Source organism: Macaca mulatta, chromosome 17, assembly GCF_049350105.2.
Source record: "Macaca mulatta isolate MMU2019108-1 chromosome 17, T2T-MMU8v2.0, whole genome shotgun sequence".
NCBI lineage: Eukaryota > Metazoa > Chordata > Mammalia > Primates > Cercopithecidae > Macaca > Macaca mulatta.
In genome coordinates, this window is record NC_133422.1 from 72,356,483 (window position 1) to 72,371,849 (window position 15,367).

The 15,367-nt window shown below is 38.2% G+C and overlaps 1 protein-coding gene across 50 annotated transcripts in view; it reads left to right on the forward strand.

Moving 5' to 3' along the window:
- Positions 1–15,367, forward strand: part of SCEL (sciellin) — a 111,675-nt gene that overhangs the window by 18,137 nt on the left and 78,171 nt on the right. For 36 of the 50 annotated variants that reach the window (XM_077974459.1, XM_077974491.1, XM_077974492.1 and 33 more), the window contains exons 2-8: positions 968–1,029; positions 1,711–1,828; positions 4,909–4,968; positions 8,849–8,917; positions 12,731–12,799; positions 13,376–13,414; positions 14,428–14,508. In XM_077974459.1, the coding sequence (XP_077830585.1) occupies positions 987–1,029; positions 1,711–1,828; positions 4,909–4,968; positions 8,849–8,917; positions 12,731–12,799; positions 13,376–13,414; positions 14,428–14,508 (479 nt within the window). In that variant the 5' untranslated portion in view covers positions 968–986. The remainder of the gene's footprint in view (positions 1–967; positions 1,030–1,710; positions 1,829–4,908; positions 4,969–8,848; positions 8,918–12,730; positions 12,800–13,375; positions 13,415–14,427; positions 14,509–15,367) is intronic. The other 14 variants (XM_077974482.1, XM_077974507.1, XM_077974503.1 and 11 more) reach the window with 1 other exon arrangement.

A 15,367-nucleotide genomic window follows, 5' to 3' on the forward strand; every position in this document is an offset into this window, starting at 1 on the left:
AACCCCACCTAGGGTGACCAGCCATCCAGGTTTGCCCAGGACTTTTCTGGTTTCCACTTTCAGGAAGACGCAGGGTTAACTCAGGCGCACAAAGGCCCACAATACATTTATGATCCACAAAAGCATTCTAATTTTTATTTCTTTCAATAACAGAAGAAAAATATTGATAGAACAATAATAATAATGAAGTCAGCCAGGATCATATTCATACTAACATAGTCATAAGATATAATTTTAAATTTGTGTGTGTGTGTATGTCTGTGTGAGTAAGAAGGGACCCTGAAGGCAAAAGTGCCTAGGACCCACAAAGTCATAATTCAGTTCTGGGGAACTGGATCAGTCCTGGGCAGACTGGTGCTGTGGGTTACCTTAACCCCTTAACACCAGAAGAGTAGTTCAGAAACTTTGAGTTTTCCATGTGGCAGTTGCCTAAAATCACCAATGCTTCTCAAAGTCTGTGATTTCCATGTGCCTGGTTGCTTTCCTTCTAATTACACAGCAATTTCCTGAGTTTGCTTTGGCTTTTTTCAGGAAGGAGCTGAGGAGCCCTTCTTTGGGCATTCACAGTGTGCTGTGGGTTCAGCACAATCTCTCTCCCTCTTGACCATGACCAGACACTTGTCTAACTCATTTTTCTGCCCCCAGCACCAGGCTCAGTGCCAGGGACAGTGTAAGCATTCCATGCGTAATTATTGATTGAACACATGAATTAATTGATGGCCTGATTCTACCAATTGCTTATGATATAACGCTGGAATCACAAAACGCCCTGGGCCTCATTTTCTCCATCTGTAAAACAAATATGTTGGAAGAGATGAACTCTCAGGGGCATTTTATGTCATGCATTTGTTATGACAGACCATGTGACTATCACTGTCATTGAAAAGTGAATCTCAGTCATGAAACAGTCACTTACGGGTTCTTAGAGTCATTGTTGTGCTTTCTCTATTTCCCATTTTTCTTTTAGGTCCTTACTGGAAGGCAGCATGTCCAATGTTACCTTGAGAAAAATGTCTCCCACAGGAAATGGTAATGTACATGAGTTTCTCTTACTCAGAAAACTTTAAAATTTCAGTAAAACAACTCACAGATCTCAGTTCTTTAATACAGACATTGAATGCTGAGAAACAACAGTCTAATTTAATTAGCATTGCAAAGTTAGGCTTAAGAAAAAGTATACATGCCACAGCTTTTAGTCATGTAATTGGAATTCATTTTTTAAAAATCAATAAAAATATCTTTTTAAAAAAAATATGACCTTCTTTGTGTTTGGCTCTTACAGAATAAAAGAATTAAGTTACTTAGAATCAAATGACCAGGACTTATTGACTATTACTAGGTATTATAAAAACAGTCTTTTGTGGGCTTCCAAGGTATATTTCTTATGGGGTAAAATGGCCAGCCCACTAAATCCTGGCTCAGTTTATCCCAGGCTGGGAGTTCTCCTTTCCCAGGAACTGGATGGGGCCTCATAAGTGGCACTGGCAGTTTCAGTTGGCACCTGAGCAGCTTTGTGTGTTATCTTTGGTGATAGGGTGTGGGATCTGTTCTTTCTTGCTGGTGCATCCTACTTTGAATCAGTACTGGACTTGCCAGCCTAGAAGATTGATGCTGGCCAATCAGTTGTGCCTCTCAGGATTTTCAGGTTACCAAGCCCACGCTCAACTCCACACTATTACATCTTCCAGTCTTTCATGTTTCTGTTGATAGAGATGAAGAGCACCACTCTGGGAACCACACGGAAGCAGCAGGATTTTCAGGAGGTGAACAAAAGAAGAACTTTCTTACAGGATAACAGTTGGATAAAGAAACGCCCTGAAGAAGAAAAGTAAGCTGGTGTGGAGCGTGGTGGGTGGATGGAGGGGCAGAGAGAGGCATTCTCTGTTTGGGAAGCTAATGCTCATATGAAAAGTGAATACTTTTCTCCTGAAACACTTTGTTGCATGGTCTAATCTTTGGTAAGACTTAGTAAGCATAAATAGGTTACACACCAGAGTTTCAAGAATACCTCTGCCATTTTAAAAATCCACATACATAAGAGAATGTGAGTCATTACTGAGAGAGAGCCTGGTTATTACCTAGGATAGATATTTGTGCTTACTTGGTAAATTGAAAAGAAAACATGACTTTCCAGTTTCCAAAAAGGTAACAGTTAATCCATGATCAGACAATTCCTGCTATGTTGATCATGTCAGCTGAAATAAACAAAAATAGTATAATTCCAAATTTAATATATAAAATTTTGATACATACAAGAGAAATTTAAAAAATTACCGACTTATTTTAGTGCCATCTACTTCTAGGTATTGGGAAGGTGGAATATATGGTATTACTTTGTAAGTACTTACCACCAACAAAATTTTGTCTGTTTTGAGCATTACTTCTACTAGCTGAGAGGTTTAAAGATTTGAAAACTATGGCCATAGGCATATAGCCTCATTGCCAATATAGATTTGCAATAGGTATTTGTCCAGCCCGGATATATATCGTGTTGTGTGTATGTTATAAATTATGTAGACATTTTATAATTTCTTTGTTATTAAGCTTGGTGTTAGATACTTTATGTATAAAGCACCAGTAATTTTACAATAAAACACAAGGTAGGTGTTATATCTCCTCATTTTACAGAAGAGGGATCTGAGCTCAGAGAAGCTAAGTAACTTGTCTAATGGCACATAGCTATTTAGTGGTAGAGATGAGATTTTAACATGGTCCATTGTTTTTCCATTACACAAATGTTTCTCAACCAGGGACAATTTTAACTCCAGGAGACATTTGGCAAGGTTGGAAGACATTTTTGTTGTTAAAATTGGGGAGTGCTTCTGGTATTTAATGTGCAGAGAACAGGGATACTGGTAAATATCCTATAAATCACAGGACAGCTCCCACACAAAACATTATCAAACCCAAAGTGTCAACAGTCCTGAAGTTGGGAAATCCTGCATTATAGGATACTTACTCTAAACTATTTACAAACTCTGCAGATATGGTTATTTAAGGGTCATTCGTGTAAATGTTAAATTTAAAATATCTATTAATTTCTGTTATTGAATATTATTATTTCAAGGAAATATACAGGAGTTTAGAGATTTAGAGACTCACACTAACTTTTGGAGTTAGCACTATTGGACAACAATCATTTCCTTCCATGAAACAGCATTTATTGCTTCTGTCAGAGCATTTCCAATTTTCTGTAGTGATAGTGTCATGTCAAATGTAGACCATACATTTTGGATTGCCAATATTTACACAGATGAGTGAAGATAGAATGTATAAGACAAATCACAGTTGGGAGGAATGTTGCTTTTATGCCAGGCATGCCTCCCCAAGAAAACCCAGGGAAGCCAACTTGGATGGCATAGGAGCTGCTGAGTGAAGGGAAAATTGGCTTTGATGCTTCCCTGATTTTCCCTGGCCCAGTTCTGGGCTGTGTGTTATAATTCTGCCTCAGATAAAAATATGCCTGGTATCTGCTGCTCTTTCAAAAATTTCAGTAAGAGATACGGAGGAAGATAGGAAAGTTCTCTTGGGGTCTTTGAGAGTATATATTTGTTGGCATTGTTTCACTTTTACTGTTCATCTTTCTATTTAATTGTCTACTACAGTTCTTTTATAGCTTCATTAAAAATGGTACCAGAGGCCGGGCGTGGTGGCTCAGGCCTGTAATCCCAGCACTTTGGGAGGCCGAGGTGGGCAAGTCAGGAGTTCGAGACCAGCCTGGCCAACATGAAGAAACCCCATTTCCACTTTAAAAATACAAAAATTAGCTGGGCGTGATGGCGGGCACCTGTAATCCCAGCTACTCGGGAGGCTGAGACAGGAGAATTGCTTGAACCCGGAAGGCAGAGGTTGCAGTGAGCAAAGATATTGCACCACTGCATTCCAGCCTGGAATACAGAACAAGACTCCATCAAAAAAAAAAAAAAAAAAAAAAAAAAGTACCAGAGGATTGAGTAATGTTACTGGAGCACAACCAGGAAAAATGTGGTATTTCAGGTTTGGTTGGGTTGACATGAAATAGGTTCAAGTACTTTCTGCCTTGGCTCAAATCCAAAGGCTTCACTACATGTTTTGACATTTCCTGAAAGGGCCTGTACTTTCAGTTCCACTGTACAAAACAAGAATTATATTACTTTGAGATTTTACATATGAAGGTGTAAAGGGTTGACCAAGGGTTACATATGAAGGTGCAGGGTTGACCAGTAGGAATAGCAATGGTTTGGAATGCAAAGATATGGGTCCTAGACGCATGTCTGTTACTTGCTAACCTTGTGGTCTTAGGAAAGCCACAAAATCCCCAATCAATTTTCTCATCTGTGAACTGGATGTGACAGTGTCTTCACTGCCTAATTCATAGGATTATTTTAATGATTAACTAGAGCAAACTGTATTCTCATGGCTCAAAAGTGGGCTAGGTCTCCTGTGAATTATAAATCTCCTTAACCACAAATATTGGTACTGAGTTTCCCACATTTTAGGAAGGAGAACTGTCAAGTCCACCAACATATCCAGACATAATGGGCTTGCTTAAATTTAAACACAATTTGTGGAAAGCTTTTGTATTTGACTTCAAGCCAAAAAGGACTCTTCTAATACGTATAAAGCAAATGGGCTCATATTCCCACAGTCTGATAAAACAAAACACATCACAACACTCATTCATTGTCGAATCATGTGCAAACCTCATGGGATAAATGATCATTTGTACTGACAAACTTGTTCCTTTTCTCATGCTCTTTCAAGTGGTGACTGGTTAAAATAGATACATAATTTTGTGTTCTCACAACTGAAGTAAAATGAATTAACCTTGCCAAAAATTGTGAGCTTGCCCTCATGTCTCTCTCATTTGGTGCTTAGCCAATATTGTGGTAACTTTCTATGTGACATACTTTTGTTCTTTCTTTGCAGAGATGAAAATTATGGTAGGGTGGTGCTCAACCGACATAATTCCCATGATGCATTGGACAGGTGGGTGTTCAGACATGTTACATCATGAGATGTAACATAAAGATGGTAGTTTTCAGAGAAGACTTGTTCAAGACAGCTGAATATTTGCAGCATGCCTCGGGCTTTCCCCGATGTTCTGGGCATGTGAAGGAGAATCTGTGATATCATCAGAGGTTTCCACAAGAAAACTCTGCCTCTCCAGAGCCATGACTTGGAGGCAGAACATAACCAACCCTCTGTGCATCCCATGGAGGTAGTCCTCCTGACAGGCAGAGAAAGGACTCTCATAGAAACACGATCAGATCAGGCAGGGTGCCGTGGCTCATGCCTGTAATCCCAAAACTTTGGGAGGCCAAAGTGGGAGGATCCCTTGAGCCTAGGAGTTCGAGACCAGCCTGGGCAATGTGTATAAAAAAAAAAAAAAATTATTTAACTAGGTGTGATGGTACACACCTGTTGTCCCAGCTACTCCAGAGGCTGAGGTGGGAGGATTGCCTGAGCTTGGGACACTGAGGCTGCAGTGGGCAGTGATGCTCCATTGTACTCCAGCCTGGGTGATGGAAGAAGACCCTGTTTCTCAAACAAATGAATGAACAAACAAACAAACAACAACAGCAACACGACCAGATTAGATATCTCTGAACCTTAGGGAAAGGAATCCTAAAACACAGAAATAACAACTCCAGAGTTCACTTGCTTTATGGTACAGTACCTTTCTTTTTGGAAACTCCTGGGCTAGTGGGAAAACATGAACTGATCCTCAGTGGCAAATAGACTGATCAAAGCACATTAGTAGAAAAATTAAGATAAAACAGTAATCACAATGATGTAAATAATCTCGGACTGATAAAAAATAGAGAATATTGTTACTAAAACACAGCTGTACTCACATGCATACAAACAACCACACCCATCAGAAGAACCTAATTATTTATCAGACGCAAGTTTTATCTGGTCTAGTAGCTTGTGTCTGTTTGTCATTAAAATGTAATTAGAAAGGGAGTGTGGATGTCTTCTATGGCGTGGAGCTTAAAAAGTTAAGCAGACACCTGGGACATGTCTATGTTGGAAACCTTTGTTTATGAATTTCTTTCAACCCTTTTAAACTTTTTAATAATTTTGACCTGTTTTAAGGGTGCTGAGCATATAACCCTCTACACAGAGTTGCCGTTTCATTTTCCTGATGCCAGCTTTAGTTCATCTGATTTACTGTTCTGTGATCTGGCAGACTCCGTCGAGGCCCTGTCCTTAGTCTTTATGGTTTTGAAGATCAGAGCCTGGTTCTCAGCTGGCTCTGATCTCACCAACAAAGGAGAGGCTCATCATTTGAGTCCAGCCACCCGTGGAAATTGCTGCCTATATGTTATTCACCTTTCTCTGGAATGATTAAAGAACACAGACCCTTGTGTTTTTTAAGTGTGAAATACGCTTCATATTCTTAATGTACATACAATGTGCTTTAGGTTAACAGGAGCATAATCCCTTTCATGCTTATTTCATATTTTAAATTGTATTGGTTTCCTGAACCCTTCCTCATGGTGGCCAGTGTTGTGGCTAAAGTAGCATATCAGTCTTTTAAGGAACAAAAATCTGTAAGCCCTAGACATTTCCCCCTTGACCTATAACTAACATCACAGAATCAATCTCCCTAAAAGAGTAGGGCAGATTGTTTTTCTCCTGGTACTTGCTCAGAGGGTGTCACTTGTCATTTTTCTGCTCTGCAGAGGCTGTCTTTACCTTGATGCCCACTCAACAGCCACTTTGGAGCACCCGCTATGTGCCAGCATTGTGCCAGGTGCCAGGAATACAAAGATGCATAGAACATAATCTTTGACCTTAAGGAGCTCTTGTATTCATGAAAAAATATCCACAAATGAAAATACTAAAGTTTGTCATGGAAAGTGCTATAGTAGAGGTGTGTGAGTGCACTATGGGAATAGAAAGGAGGGGAGACTAACTCTGCCTAAATAATCAGAGACCTCACTATGGAAGTGGTCTTTGGTGTTGGTGATGATGCTTGAAGGATTATGAGGAAAAATTTCCCAAATGGGCAAGACTGGCTGTTGGGCATGGAGCAAGGAAAGAAGCACTTCCCACAGAGATGACAATGTGTGCAGAGAGCTGACATGAGTGGGGTCTGAAAATAAAGGAAAATAAATAATATACTGTCATCACCTTAGATAATACCTTCATATTATCCACAATTGGAAAGTCGCTGCTTTCACAGAACTTGCATCCTAGTTGAAAGTGAGGGAGGAGAGAGAATGAAAATAACATGTTGAAACATGTCTTATTGTGATAAGTAGTAGGAAGACAATGGCCACCTAGAGACATAGTGATAGTGTCTTGGGAGGGGCTGTTTTCTGGAAGGGGTCAGATGGCCCTCCAGCACCTGCTTGCATTTACACATTACACACGATGGTGAACCACGCCATGATTTCACTTTGGGGTTGTATTAAACTTTGGGGGAGTTGTATTTGGCATTTTTCTTCACTTTTTTTCTTGCCTCAACTGATACTGTTCCCTCTACCTCTATTCGAAAATGTTCACATCTATTCCACATCTATTTCCCCTCCAAGGCCCAGCTCAAACTGCACTTCATTCCATAAAGCCTTCTCTGGTTTGCATACCTAGAAATCAGCTTTCTCAACTTAGAACTTCCTTACACCTTACCTAAACCTCTTTTATGGCACTCACTACTTTCTGTCTTTGGAGGTACTGTCTTTGGAGGTACATACCTGATTTGTCCGTCTTACTCTGTAGATGGCAGCTATAGTTATTTTATTCTAGATTTCCTTATATTTATTAGTACAACAGTGTTGATTAATACAGCAAATGTTACTTTCTCCACTACTAATACAGCAAATATACTTTTTGCACTATTTGTAGTACTTTTTATATTGAATACATCCAAATAGTTGCTTAGTGAAAATATGCCACATCAAGTTTAAAATTAAATCTTTAGCACCTAGTCTTAGTACTTATTCTAATGCAATACTTTGGATAGGATGGTTTTAAATGATACTTGGAAAAACAAACACAATAAATAATAGAGAATTCTCCAAAAAGCTTGCTTGCTTTATATCATAGGGTTATAGGAGGCATTAAACAGGCTTTTTCATGTTTGATCAAGATCTTTCTTTTGCTTCCATGATCACGATTCCTTCTGTTGAACCTTCTATCCTCTTTTCTGTTATTTTCTAAATCCCTCCCCCCATTTTTGCTCATCTGTCTTGCTCTCCTCTCTTTGCCCTTGTCTCTCTTCTCCTTCTTCCTATCACTCTTCTCTCTTCCTCTTTTCCTCCTATCCTTCCCTTCTCTCGCTTCCCACTTTCTCCTTTTCATTTTCCCAGCTTTTCCTGTTTCCTTCCTTTCCTTTCTTTGCTGTCTTTCCCCTCCTTCTCCCTGTAAGTTCCCTTCTTTCAACCCTGTCCACGGTGCTGAATATTAAACAAAGCGTTTACGGATTTAGTCCATGGTGCTGGTTTATGGCACTGCTAAAATTCTGCAAACAAAATATAGTTGAGTATAAAAGATTGAGTTCCTATTATGTAGAAATAAACAACATTGACAAGAGTACACATTAGTTATTAACCATTTTGCGTGTCGTGTTGTTTGTTGTGTTGTATGATTTACGAATCCTTATCCCTAATTTGAATATGTTACATTGTTGTTAGAAATAATTGAAGCCAGAGAAGAATCTTTTATTAGCATTGGATATTGGATTTTCCATAATTTATTCCATCCAAGTTGGAAGATTTGGGTACTCTAAATCTATCTTTCCTTGGTAACATGTACATTTCCTACTCAAATAGGTCAAAATATTGCCATATGTATGATAGGTTTTATAAACTTTTTTAAATAATTTATCTGATTTTTTTGGTAATTATTTTTGCTACAGGAAAGTAAATGAGAGAGATGTGTCAAAAGCTACAATTAGTCGGTATAGTTCTGATGACACTTTGGACAGGTAAGGTTCTTTTGAACCATGTAAGTAGAATGCATAACATATGAAATTCCTTTTCTTATAAAGTTATGAAGAATTTAAACGTTTACCAAAATAAGGTTTGAATCGCTGTTATTTTATTCCCAGGGATGGAGAGCTCTAAGAATTGAATTACTTTCTTCAAATCTCACTAAATCTTGACTAGATGCATTTCTAAAATCTTGCTAATAGTAGGTTGATGTGAACAATTCTTAGTGACACTGATTTGAGTACAGCTAGGGTGGGTACTGCACGGCATCTGTTAGTTCAATTTAAAATGAAGAATATAGGGGTTTTTTTTTGTGTGTGTGAATATGTGTAATCCTTGTTCCAACATTTGGTTCTTCCACACTGATGGTGGAAAAACATCAGTCCGTGCAACTGCTTTATGGAGAGACTATAAATTTTAATAATACAATAGTTTCAATACACTCCAGGACAGAGACATTAGCTCTTTACTTTCTCTTTAGAAAGTGAAAATACTCTTTCGACACTGGAGTCTCCATAGGGCTGATAGAATGAGTCCAACGTGTGTGCCTGCTGTTAGTTCCTTCTTACATGGAGGGAAAGCGCTCATCTCTACAGGGAAAATAGGGCAACTTCTATTCAGGTTGAAGTATAAATGCCGCAAATCACATTTTTAGTTTAGATTTGGTAGAGATGCTTAGTAAGCAGAAGTAAAGGACAAAGTTAGCATCTTTAATAGGAGTCTTTTGGACTCCTATTAAATAGGCACCATGAATACCCAAAGCCAGTGCTAGTTGAGTTTACTCCTTGCAGCTAAAGACGTGCTGCAATTGTAGGCAAAAATGGCACCTACTGGGTTTTAAGAAAATACATGGTAACTTACAGCATCCAATAGATTCTAAACTCAGACTATGCCAGTGTTGATTAATGTAGCAAATGTATATACCTTCTGCACTATTCCTAGGCTTTCAAGTCAGTCACCCTAATAGAGGACAATCAACACTGGTATCTTAAAGAGTTAGTCTTTCTCTTTTAAAAATTATCATCCTTGTCAAAAATGAATTTGTAGTATATGTACAAGATCTCATCTCCACAACGGTGCATAGAGAAGAGGTAGATAAAATACCTCTGTCCATTCATCCTGGTCTTGCAGATGGCTAATTGAAGAAGGAAACCTTATTTCTAGGAATGAATTTTAAAGTGAGATAATTGACCTCAAGTAAGGTGGAAGACATAAGCTTTTGTAGGCTATATGTCTGAACGTTTATGTCAGGTCAGCTGAGACGCAGCCTACGAATGCTGGAAATAGACTAGACCTCGCAGGTAATGTAGTTAGGTCATTCTCAGCCTTAGTTATAAATTAGAACCACTGACGGAGCTCTTAAACTTTGTTGGTGCCTTCTATCCTACTACCCCTCACTCCTCAAATTCTGATTTAATTAGCCTGAGGTGGAACTCAAGCATTTTTTTTCAAGCTTATAAAGTAATTCTATGTGCAGCTGAGATTCAGAACCACCAATATATCCCAAGCCCTTCATTTTATACTCTCGAAAGCAGGCCCAGAGATTACATAATTTATTTATACACTTTAGTGGTATGTTTGGAAAAAGTATTCTGGCAGCTCATTCCCAAGGCACTCGATGTGGAAATAGATTTGAGGAAGAGAACACAGGCGTCAGTAAAGAAAGGCAAGTCCTGTTAGCAGGAGCCGAACTTCTGTAATATAGACCACTCCAAAATGTAAGACATGAAATAATTTTAGGAGGAGGATGATCAAATATATCTAGTATGTGTGCATTGGCATTTTAATAATGATGCAGATGAATTGTTTTAATGAATATGAGAAAAGTACTGGGTTTGCATTTGAAAAGTTCCCTTTAAAATATACTTATGTGTGTAAAAGACGAGGTGTGGAAAAGAAACATAAATATGTATGTAGCATGCAGAGATAGTGGGTTATAACTAATTTGGAAAACCTAGGTTAGGAGGCCCCCTAGTGCTCCATTGTGAAAGTATAACTTTTCCTTCAGCTTTTCTGATCATGTTGCTAATTACATTGTTGGGTATTTCAAGTCTCCAAAACCGATTTTTATTAAAATAACCTAATTTATATCACTAGTTGACAGAAATTTAATTTCCAGGATAATTACAAAATTAATATCCCCCAGCAATATGAAATCAACATACATATTGAAATGGTGGTTTAGAGTTCTCTCCATTACCATTGATAGACTTATCCCCTAGGTAGCATGAAATAGATTGTGAGAGATGACGAATAAAGACTAAAGGAAGATGTGTTAACCTAATATATGCGTTTGGGGAACAATCATACTACAGAATCAAATATATGACATTGGATCCCAGTGAATGACTTGGGAGATAGACTACTTTCTATTTGTGTTGCCAAGAGAAAGCCACACAATGACTCTGAGACTCCATTTCTTTATCTATAAAATGAAAATCATTATGCCTACCTTGCAGGGATGTTCTGGAGAGTCGAGAAAGCATATCAAATGACCAGCAAACAGTAGTAGGTATGAGACAAGGAAAGAAGGAACGGGGCCGAAGTTATGAGATCCTACCATTGGTAGAGAATGATAACCTTCCTTATTTGTCCTTTCTAACTCAAGAAGCAGATGAACACAGCTTTTCTAGATCTATGAGATTAGAATGATTAAAATCTCTAATGATCATTTGGACTTATTACATGTATTAGTCAAAGTAAACTAATTTGTCAAGGTAGAGTAACTTTTTAACAAGTCTGCTTCCTCTCTTCCAAATCTAGATGGTTTAACATACTATAAGGTACTGCTTGACACATCAGAGTCCAATGTGATTTGCTGGAGTCCATGAAGTGACTCAGGGACCTAAGTTCTTTCCATATTTTAATGCTGCCATCTTTATGCTGCCATGCATACCAAAGCCATAGTAGAAGGGAGAAGAAAGAACATGGAAGATCACCAGGAGGTTTTACAATGGGTCTGGAAGTGGCAGATAACATGTCTGCCCACACTCTTTAGTCTAGAGCTCAATCATATGGTCCCAATTTAATTGCAATGAAGGTTGGGAAATGTGGTCTCCCTGATTGCTCAGAAAGAAAAGAAAATGTGTTTGGCAAACACATAATATTGTTTATGCCACAAACCATTAAAAAAAAAAAGTATTTCATTGACGCCTTTCACTGACTTAGGAAGTACTGTCATTGACAAGATATATCATTAGACAATAATGAAAATGAAAATAGTTAATGAGTTAAATGCTCGAAGAGTCAGAAAGACAAACAGGCAAAAGGCATAACACTTTTAATATTTCAGGTTGGGCGCAGTGGCTCACACCTGTAATCTCAGCACTTTAGGATGTGGAGGTGGGTGGGTTACCTGAGGTCAAGAGTTCAAGACTAATGTGGCCAACGTGGTGAGACATCATCTCTACTAAAACTACAAAAATTAACTCGGCTTGGGGGTGAGTGCCTGTAGTTCCAGTTACTCAGGAGGCTGAGGCAGTAGAATAGTTTGAACCCTGCGGGCGGAGGTTGCAGTGAGCTGAGATCACACTACTGCACTCCAGCCTGGGTGACAGAGCAGGACTCTGTCTCAAAAAATAAAATAAAATAAAATAAAATTTCAAACTCTATTAAAACAACTTCATAAGTAGATTTTGTCGTAAGTAGTTTCTTTTTATTTAAAAATTTTCTAAAATGTAACACTTGAAAAATAGTTCTCTTTACGGGAGAAAGGTTATATTGTTAAGCTATTCTAGCAAGAAAATGGTCTGAAAGGAGTTTGACAATTTAAATGTTTATTCAGACTTTTGTCTTGTTTCTTTATAAAGGATCTCAGACAGAAATGATGCTGCTAAAACGTATAAGGCCAATACCTTGGATAAACAACTAACCAATAGGTACCAGTATCTACTAGCTATGGGAAAGGCTCAAGTATAATATTTTTCTAAGTGTTACCTATGCACTTGCAATTCTTCAATCCTACTTGATATCTTTCTGTAAATTCTTACTCTCTATTATTTTTATTGCAGAAATTCAGGAGTAAAAATCATTACTCCTGTGCATGGCTAGAATAAAATCTTGTTTAGCTTAAAAATCAAGAGCGCTAGTAGCTCCAAATCACCATTCTTACCACATTTATGTTTCTGTTTAAGTTGTCCTGGTGGCAAAATTATGAAATAGGTACAAATGCAAATTTTACATTATTATTGTTAAGGAAAATTACTGAATCCAACAAATAAAAATACTGGACTTAAACGACACTAAATTTTCAGAAGAAGAAAAATTCTTTGGACTCTAGTACAAGAGACAAAATCATGAAATCATCTTATGAAATTTATTCAAATATGATGCTTTCTATTTCTTTCTTTCACCAATGTCTAACTTTTAATAACTCTAAATTCAAGAATAATCCCAAATAGATGCAAACGTTCATTCTTCATTGTTCAAACTTTGCTTTCTTTCTCTCTTACCAGGAGCATGTCCATGTTTAGATCACCGGAAGTAACAAAGTTGTATGTATTCTTTCTAATTGTAGTATATTTCTTTTTACGTGTTCAAGAAAAACCAGGGAAAACCACCTCAGGCCAATTTTATTGGAATACAGCCATGCCCCTATTGCTCTGGCAGAGTTGAGTAGTAGAAGACAATACCAAAATGGTCTGCAAAGGTCCAAATGTGACTATCTGGACTTTTGCAGAAAAAAAGATTTCCAGTCATAACTCTAATCAAACACCAAAGCTTAGGTGATCCTTTCTTTCTTCTTCTTTGTTAAAATCTAGACTCCTTATTTTTTCCCCCACAGGACTTTTCTTCTCTCTACTCCCACAATAATTAACCCTTCCTCCACACCTCACTTCCTTCCCTACCCACCCTTCACATCTATGCCTCCTGCTTCAGAGAAAATTGAATTGGGAAATCATGGGGTGAGCTAAAAATCTATTTAAACGAAATACATTTTCCCTGGAATGTACTACTGGTGGTTACAAGCAGCCCAAATCAGACATATTTGTAAACTTATTTTATTTTTGAATTCCTATTTATGTATAAAGTGATTTATACACTGGATCACAGCTCTCAGAGCTTTAAACGGGCCTGGGTCACTTCCATTTTTGAGGCTCTGCATATATGAATAAATGCTAGATAGAGACTTAAGACGGTATGATTTAAAAATTTTTCTAATGCAAAAAACTGCAACATAATTAGTCACAATACAATCACAGGAATAAAAGAAATGTGAATCTGTAGCACGCCAGAATTGATTGGTGTGAATTTCAGACAGTTAATGTCATTTTATGAATCACTTCTTTATTCCTTTAGTTTTAGCTAGTTCTGTGAGAACCTGACAACTTCTAAAATATGTCAACTAAGGGAGAAGATTTTTGGCTGTTTTTCCATCCTCAAGTGAAACACTTTATGATGAACAGAGAGCAGGCAGGAATATGAGTAGAATTTAAGACTTTTCAAAGGTAGGCTGAAATGAAAAAGTTTGAGAGTGTGATTAATTGTTGTTCTTGTCATTAAACAGGCAACCTGGCGGTTCACTGAATGCAAACACCTCCAACACCGTAGCATCCACTTCTGCTACTACTCCTGTAAAGAAGAAGAGGTACAATGAACTCACTGTGTCTGCCTCTTGCTGATATACTATGAAAGACTCTTCTTTATTAATTTCTGAAGCAAGTCATCCACCAAACTCCCAGGCAGCATTAGAAAGCTTCCTCCTCTCTTTGGCGGGGATCCAGCATCTACATTCTGCTGTTCCCAAACTTCAGCTCTTTCCTCCAACAATCTCTTTCTCAAATATAGAGTCTTGTTTTCAGTTCTTTTAGGGCCTTGAATTTCTAGGAAATGTTTTAGATGATAGAGCTTGCATGTTAAATGGCGAACTGCTTGAGGTAGCATGTTTCATGGAGTGTTGCTGTTGGGAATATCTTAACCTGAAATAACGATGAATATAGGGCCCCATGCTGCCATGCTCCTGAAACAGGCCTGTATGTGGAGATGTCACCTCCGCTCTGTGGATTGGGCTGGTCTTGCTTCCAAATGCAGAGTCAAAGACCCTTTCTGGAGACATCCATCTGTATTTGTTTGATTATTGCCTCCTCCACCGACCTCCTCTCCATGGTCTCCCACATTCTGCTGGTACCGAGTCCTATGTAATTAGCAGGCACGGAGGAGTAGTTGGACCAGTGGTGACCAAATATTCTTCATGGGACAGAACATGATGGTGGAAGAGAAGTTTGCATGTTGAAAAAACCCCAGGGCTATGAATTGTGATGCAAATGGAAAATAAGCATTTACAAACATCAATGTTTTAAAATTTTCTCAATTTCCCTGTCTGTACCTGGGTCCATGCTCTGTACGGGGTAGGTACTCAATGTTTGTTGATGGACCGGCTGACATCGCCGTGGTGCTGCTGGAGAAAAATGACTGATTCTATTTTTTTCCTTCAACAAAATTCTGGT